The sequence below is a fragment of the Neoarthrinium moseri genome (assembly GCF_022829205.1).
Source record: "Neoarthrinium moseri strain CBS 164.80 chromosome Unknown scaffold48_Wmoseri_CBS_16480, whole genome shotgun sequence".
Classification (NCBI taxonomy): domain Eukaryota; kingdom Fungi; phylum Ascomycota; class Sordariomycetes; order Amphisphaeriales; family Apiosporaceae; genus Neoarthrinium; species Neoarthrinium moseri.
Genome location: NW_026055162.1, coordinates 284,730 through 292,412, shown reverse-complemented (window position 1 = coordinate 292,412; position 7,683 = coordinate 284,730). Strand labels below are relative to the sequence as shown.

Sequence of the window (7,683 nt, the reverse complement as noted above, 5' to 3'; positions counted from 1 at the left end):
TCTTTTCCACCCCAGCACACAACGCAAACGCGCGGCAAAAAAGTTACCCTCAAACAACAACACACGAGAAGCTACCCGCTCCTTTTGGGTTTTCCATTTGGTTCCCCAATCTACACTCATTCTCATCCGGGTCTCGCAGCCCGATCTGTTTCTTCCGCAGTCTCTCGCCGGCGAGAGCTTACGCACCTTCCTTCACCTTCCCACCAAGTCAACTTCAGACACACCACTCTTACCCATCGCCATCGTCCAACACCCTCGAAAATGTCTCTCACTCGGGTCATCAAGGCTCTCGCGGTTCTTTCCGCCACCCAGAGTGTCAACGCTCACTCCTGGGTTGAGTACGTGCGCCGCGTATCGTCCACTGGTTCCTTTGTTGGAGATATTGGCTACCCTATGGGTCACGTCAACCGGACTGATCCTAGCTTTGCCGACACCGCCGTCCAGAACAAGATTCTCGATGTCACGAGCAACCCAGCCGTGTGCCGGGAATTCTCGGGCGGCGGCTACTCCAACCCTGCGTACCCTCCCCTCACAGCAGCTGCCGGCGAGTTCGTCTCCTTGCAGTATGCCGAGAATGGCCACACTAGCTTTCCGGACCAGACACCGCGAGGATTCAGAGGCGGCAACGTGATGATCTACGGAACTTCGGAGGACACAACGGGTATGGGCATCAACGACGTCTTGTACCAGTGGGACACTGAGGGCTCGGGCGGCAACCAGAAGGGCAAACTTCTGGCCAGCCATTTCTTTGATGACGGACAGTGCTATGAGAACCCCAACGCCTCGCCCATTCGAGCTCAACGTGCCGCTAAGTACGGAGCAGAGAGCCTTCTCTGCCAGTCCAACTTGCAGCTCCCTTCAGATCTGCCGGCATCAGGCAAGTACACTGTCATGTGGGTTTGGGACTGGCCTCAGAACCCCAACGAGAAGGGCAACACCACCGAGATTTACACCAGCTGTGCTACAATCAACCTTGACGCCCCTTCGTCCGGCTCCAGCATCAAGGGTGTCGTTCAGTTCAAGCAGAACAAGAACATTCTGCTGGCTGCCATCGAATCACAGATGAAGACTCTCGTCGAGGTAACCGCACGCGGCACTGGCACAGCAGCTCCCGCTGCCGTCACCGATGCCCCTGCTGCCACAAACACTGCTTCTGCATCCGCATCCAAGACTCAGGCCTCGAGCTCTTCCAAGAAGCACGGCGGCGGCGGCGTGAAGACGGTTACCGTCACTGCCGAAGCCGCGACCGTCACCCAGTACGAGACTGTTACCGTCAGTGCTGGTGCAGGTGGTAGCGGCCAGAAGACAAGCTCCGCCGCGCAAGCAAGCGTGACCTCGGGCCTGAAGACCTCTGTTAGAAGCAGCTCGACCCGGCCCGCCATCACCGGAGCCGTATCTGTCACCAGCGTCGCCCCCTTCCTCAAGGCTCGCGCCACTGGCCAGGCACGCCGCATGAGATAAGAGTCACCGCCATCTCGTTCGGCAGGGCGGCCAGCCATCATCCGGCCCTCCCAACCTATCGCGACAGTATATACCTCCCACTCCCTACCCCTCTGTAAATAACCCTCACGACGACCTGGTCTTTGCAAGGAAGAAGGCCTGGTGCTCAAGGGAGGCTGGACACCAAACGGTACATAAAAGCGGCATGACATACATGGACATGAGTGAATGGTTGCATGGACAAGGCGTTTTTCAGAGAAAGTGGTTGATACCCGGATTGCATTTTTTTCAGGTCTGCTTTGGTTTTATTTTATTTTCCGGCTTCCAAGGGGACTGCATCCATAGGCATAGGCATCAGCATTAGGCATGTCGCATAGGGGTACCGCGCTATGCATTGCGCTCATTTTTACGTACGTACACTGCCGGCTGAGCTAGTCTCGGGCATGAAATACAGTTCACTTCACACAAAATTGTTGCAATAATCTGCCTTTCCACTGCCGAATTTCATATCACTCAGAAGCGTAGGCTACGTTTCTGCAGCACTGGCTCCAAGTTGAACCGCGTCCGCTTCCCGCCTCCTACACTCCTCCACCAGCGGCAGCAGCTTCGGTGCATACTGCGCCGCCAGCTCCAGCGCTGTCTCCCCCCTCGACGCCAAGTTCAAAGTCTTGCTATCTGTACGTGCGCCCCGGCGGAGAAGCTCCTCGGCCATACGCTCCCTGCGGCTGGCCAGGGCGATGTTGAGCCCAGAGCCCCAGTCGAAGTCGCTCGCGTAGCCGCGGCTGTTGTGCGCCCATTTGCGCGCCTCCGGGTCGGCGCCCGCGTCGAGGAGGAAGCGCAGCACGGCCACGTTGCGGCCCCCCGGCCCCCCGCCGCCGGCGAAGTCATCCGCGGAACTCGTCCCGGACTCGAGATCGTCGGCAGCCGAGCAGACGAAGGGGACTGCGTTGGCGGCGTTGCCTCCCGATGCGTGTAGCAGCTGAACCGTGCTCAGGGGTGTGTCGGCGTCGCTGACGGCTTTGAGGAACGGGGTCAGGCCCCAGCGGGCCTCGGCGTTGGGGTCTGCGCCGTGGGCGAGGAACCAGCGTGTGAGGTTCTCGTCGTGCAGAACGAACCTAGCGATCATGTCAGGAGACTCATACGTGGTAAGGAAGACCTGGATGTGAAAAGTACGCGAGAGGGGGTGGATCGGAGGAGTTGTTTAGAGGAGCGTTGATGTCGAGTCCATGGTCGAGGAGAGCCTGCCACGTTCCTGGTGATGACTTGCTTGACACGGCCTCCCACACGGCGAGACGACACATTTTGATGCCTTGGGTGAGAAGATAGGCCACTACGTCTGCACGGTCCAGTCGTATAGCTTGATACAGGATGGGCTCGAGGGTGCCTAGGGGATAGTGATCCGGGCCGCGCGGCGGGGAAGGCTGCGGCATGTTTTGCCATGCTGATACTATTCTCTCAACCTCCCCGAGTGCTGTGTCGCCCTTAGTACAAGCATTTTCCAACTCTCTCATCAAGGGGTGGTCGGGATAGTACCGGATGCCGGCAACGGGGAGTTCGGGCTGGTCGCCATGTCGATACGGTCGACGGTTCTGTTCGTGTGAGCTAGACATGTTGAGGTGTCTTGGACACTCGATAGAGGTTCTAGCTGCCCAAAGGTTACTGCACGTATTGATCAGAGGTACGCCGGCTGAAATTCAGGTGTAAATTGCACCTTCAGGTAGGAGAAATCCTCAGCCAATGCTCTTCAGTTGAGTGACGTCACAGTATGATGCGTTCCAGTGCGACACGTGAGACTAGCTGAATGCCGTATCCTTCTGCCTGGGTTAAATCCCATATCTCACTTGGTGAATGAACCTCACATCTGACTTGGTGGGTCACAGGCTAGATTGTATACACGTAGAGGCAAGATCTCCAGGACCAGAATGGCAATTTCCAAAGTCCACTGCGAATTTACGCAATTCCTGTCTATTAGCACACGGGAAGTGTTAGATAATGTTGATATAGCAGCAATGATCAGCATATAGCTCAAGATCCTGCGGCTGACTGATTTGTCACAGAATCCTATCCTCTGCCAGATTGTAAGCAGTCAGCTCGGAGCCTTTGGACCGCTGACTGCCCGAGTAACCACAGCCCAGTAGCAGTGCTTCATGATTGGCTCACTGAATTTGAAGGAGCTAAGAACTCAATGTCCGCCTGTTTCACTTCAGGAGAAATTGGGATCAATGATATAATCTATCAGGCTGAGTAGCCCGGGTGGGCAGCCATGTCAGATCACGGACAAGAAAGCAACTCCAGTTGAATGTCATCGAGACCGAAGGATTACTCACGGGCGAGGCGAACCGTAAGTATAAACAGATTTCATTTCACCATTGATATCTATTAGTCTGTTTCTCATCATCGACAATCTCAAGACAGTTATACTTGCAACTCTGGCGTCAACGCCAGCAGACACGCCATAACAACTATGCAGTTCTTGAAGACTTTTTTCCTCTTAGGGCTGGCCGCCGTCCAGTCATTGGGAGAACCTATCCCAAGGCAAGAGTCTCTCGCAGACTACCTCTTGAACCCCGTATTAACACAGCAGATAGACCCAATGGCTTGGTCTCAGCTCGGGACGACCTTCCTCCTGTGCATGTCTCAAAGCGCGCTGATCCGCCTCCGCCCGACCAGCGCACCCCCGTAAGTATCGGCGAGGTCGTGCGCGAGAAAGTCGACGAGACGCTGTACACCGAGGGCCTCAAGACATGCATCGCCGTGGTCGTCATCGGCGAGAAGAACGTCGACAAGGCGTCATGGGACAAGATCATGGCGCACATCTCGTCCAACCTCTGCCAGGATGGCGACATCCCCGATCTGGACACTCAGCTCAACGACCTCTTCGAGTTGGACACCGATACCAAGTACATCGTCAACCGCAAGGCGTATGTCCTTACGGCCCCAGATGGCAACAATGCCGCGCAGGCGGCTTTCAACAATTATGTCCTGCAGAAGGCACAGGCCCATTGGGGCAATGACCGGGTACAGAGAATCGATCGCGACCAGACTCACGTCGACGAGCCGGGCGGCTCGCGCTTATGGACGGATGGTAGTAGAAATACCTACTGGGGTAAAAACGGGGATTTGATTGCACCAGCGATCTGAAGCTCATCTAGAAACACGGGTTCTGCAAAGCGTTTGATCAAGCGCTGCGAGTTTCCAATTGAAATGAGCTTCATACGAAATTTAGGTTCTTCTGCCGCCTCTCTACCGTGCTCCTAACCCTGGCGAAAGCTCTCAGTTCAGTGAAATATAATGAAGAAGCGTACCGCTATGACTTTCAGTAAGTGTGTTATTAACCAATTCATTCATCGAATCGAATATGCGTCACCAGATATAAGTATGTGTCCACGACGAGTAATTGTTTATCCCGCAGTCAGCGCCTGCACTTGATGCTTTCATAATTGGGGTTTCCTAATTTGATTTCAAGGGGCTGCCGTCCTCTATCCACGATGAGCATCTGTCTCGTTGCGTGGTTGTTGAATTCATTGGGCTCATCGTAATTTGTTCATCAGATTGTTCACTCTTCCAATCAAGGAAGGCAACGTCAAGGCCTCAACTGTTTCGAAGCCGCCTTGTGGCTGCTTCACACACTTTCCGGAGACCTATAGGGATGGCACTGATATCATAGTGGTACTAAGTTGGAATGTGTTAGAAATACCCAGGTAATGCGGGGCCACGCTAGCGACGAGTTGGAGATTCCAGAAGAGACAGCTTATGTTGATAGAAACTGAGAAAGAAAGACTTGTCGCATTGCTGGTGCAGTGCATTTGCACATATGTTGATTATTTACGTACATGAATGAGTGGCACTTTGCCGGTGTCTGGGAGGATGAGGGGCCGAGTAGTCTTACACAGCTAAAGCATCTCCTGCTACTTGTGGAACTTGAGGAAGCATATTCCCCAGAGTTTGCTAACGTGTAAATATAGTGAGCCATTCATCACATGTGTGGTTCAGTTACCATGACGCCATATCAAAGTCCATGTTTAGACACTGCATGAGAGCACCCAACGGCTAATGATTCATCCAACGCAGATCGAGTGGACAACAGGTATGCCATTGGACAGGTAGCGAACGCAGCCCCTGTAAGGTGCTCCAGTACGCCCACTGCGCAAAAATAGAATCACCGTACCTCCTGCATCAAGCAAAAGATAAGGCACTTGGGAGCAGGCTGCAGCCAATAGTCGACGCTGGCGAGACCCCTCGGCTGCAGAGAACCAGCCTTGCTATAGGCAGTACCGAGAAACTGCGAGTTGGTGCCAGTCCTAGACCGGGGGGGTTTGCAGCACGCACAGGCCAGCCGTCGGGCACCCTGGTTTGGCGGGTGGTCCCTCTGCCGAACCCGCCTGCCCGTCTCCCCACACATATTGCAGGGCCTCTGCTCCTCAATCAAAGACTCGCATCAGGCGGTCGCGCTTTACGAACACTACATGAGTGACTAGCCAACCTCCTACAGCCATGGCGGACGGTGGATCTCAGACTGCCTTCGCCTCGGCAGCGGCCTGGGACAGTCACCGGGCCATCATCACAGACCTGTACCAAGCCAGGAACATGCCCTTGACCCAGGTGATGCAGTACATGGAATCTCGGCACGGTTTCAAAGCCACGTTAGTGCATATACATCGCTTCACCGTGGACACAAGGAATAACCACTAAAGAAACAGCATGAAAATGTATAAATACCGCATCAAACAGTGGAACCTCCGCAAGAACCTTCGAGCTCAGGACGTCGAAGAGTTTGTCCGCTCCAAGAAGACGCCCGAGATTCGGGGAGCCAAGGCCAGTCAGGAGCGGATTGAAAAATACCTCCGCCAGCGGGACAGGTTGACCAAAAAGCATGACCATGTGGCACAGCATACGAGGAGCCCCCTGCACGACGGCCGGAATCCAGGCGTCGCCTCATCTACAGCACTGGCCGTTGCCGCCCATAACAACACAGTCCGGATCCTTAAGCCCCCCCTTTTTTCTCCACGTTCCCCAGATGTCCTCAGGGCATTGGAGGGAAGCATCCATGCAATGCGATCTTATACTTCGGCACACTTTGATACCAAAGCATGGGTGCTTGACTCCCGGGGGGACCTGGATGTGTCAAAGGATCCCGCTTTAGAATGGCACGGTACTTGGTACACAGTAAGACACCTCATGGACGCCGGCAAGGCGAAGGAAGCTTTCCGTGTTGTGCAAAAGTCCAACCAAGTTTTCGAAAAAGTCCTGGCCAGCGACTCGCCTACCTTTTTTAGCTCTGCCTTCATCGTGTTCCTGGGCCTCAGCGGAAGCTGGCCGGACCTAGCAGCCTCTGTATTGCGATACATGCACTCACTTTCGCGAATCATCCTCAAGGACTCCGACCATCCTATGATAGAGTTACTGTCCAATATCCGCAAAATAGGTATGTTGTTCGAGGCTCATAGTAGTTCGTGCATTGAGCAGTTGTTAAGAACAAGTCAATTCAGAAATCGGGGAGCTTCCAAAATATGGGCGTACACTCACAAATGGCTCTGTTGCTGTTATTCAGGACTTCTTTCCATTTCACAGCAAAATTCATGTCGAAGCAATCATCGACGCAGCACGGGACCTATTTCAGCTTGGTATCGTTGACGGTGACTCGGCAGTATCGCAAATCTTAGCAATCATTCGACAATTAGAGGCCTCGGACGGCGTGGACCCCTACAGGATTTTGTCAGCCAAAAGAGAACTTACCTATGTTTATCTATGGAAGAAGGACTATACCAGCGCATTAAAAACGGTATCGGAAATCTTGTTGCCGAGTAATAGGTACGTCAAGTTCCGACTCCCGATGGCCACCAGCCATCGCTGCGTGAAGAGCGTCTACTGCCTGGTGTTGACGCAGGTGCCAATGTCACAAGAGACCCTTGCTAAAACTCATACTGTTAGGGAGGTGATCAAGGGAATGTTCACCGAACCGGTTTCCTATAGGCTGTTGTTCCAAATTCATAAGGAGCTTGGAAACCGCCAAGAGGCGATCACCGCTTGTAGGAAGGTAGTCGAGTTCTGCGTCGACCGGTATGGCCTCGCGGACGACTTCACGATTGATAATTTGTCTGCATTCGAGAGCTATTTGCGAGAGTGTGGAAATATCGAGGAGGCAGACCAAGTGAAGGAGACCCTTAAAGGCGCCATGGATGAACTATGCAGTGGCATAGAGGAGCTCGGGGTCGACTCACTAGACGAGGCTGCCTAGAGAAC

At 53.9% G+C, this 7,683-nt stretch overlaps 4 protein-coding genes across 4 annotated transcripts; 3 read left to right on the top strand and 1 right to left on the bottom strand.

The window, feature by feature from the left end:
• Nucleotides 1-261: 261 nt before the first annotated feature.
• JN550_010004 (uncharacterized protein) lies at nucleotides 262-1,461 on the top strand (the record flags this gene model as incomplete). Its single annotated transcript, XM_049308210.1, has 1 exon — nucleotides 262-1,461. One exon carries the CDS (start codon nucleotides 262-264, stop codon nucleotides 1,459-1,461), a length of 1,200 nt encoding a protein of 399 aa, XP_049168122.1.
• A 505-nt stretch (nucleotides 1,462-1,966) lies between these two features.
• JN550_010003 (uncharacterized protein) lies at nucleotides 1,967-3,050 on the bottom strand (the record flags this gene model as incomplete). The annotated part of the gene is made up of 2 exons (XM_049308209.1): nucleotides 1,967-2,555; nucleotides 2,614-3,050. 2 exons carry the CDS (start codon nucleotides 3,048-3,050, stop codon nucleotides 1,967-1,969), a joined length of 1,026 nt encoding a protein of 341 aa, XP_049168121.1.
• An 854-nt stretch (nucleotides 3,051-3,904) lies between these two features.
• On the top strand, nucleotides 3,905-4,581 carry JN550_010002 (uncharacterized protein; the record flags this gene model as incomplete). The annotated part of the gene is made up of 2 exons (XM_049308208.1): nucleotides 3,905-3,909; nucleotides 4,029-4,581. 2 exons carry the CDS (start codon nucleotides 3,905-3,907, stop codon nucleotides 4,579-4,581), a joined length of 558 nt encoding a protein of 185 aa, XP_049168120.1.
• A 1,353-nt stretch (nucleotides 4,582-5,934) lies between these two features.
• Nucleotides 5,935-7,678, top strand: JN550_010001 (uncharacterized protein; the record flags this gene model as incomplete). Its single annotated transcript, XM_049308207.1, has 4 exons — nucleotides 5,935-6,083; nucleotides 6,141-6,865; nucleotides 6,930-7,251; nucleotides 7,372-7,678. 4 exons carry the CDS (start codon nucleotides 5,935-5,937, stop codon nucleotides 7,676-7,678), a joined length of 1,503 nt encoding a protein of 500 aa, XP_049168119.1.
• Between the last annotated feature and the right edge of the window lie 5 nt (nucleotides 7,679-7,683).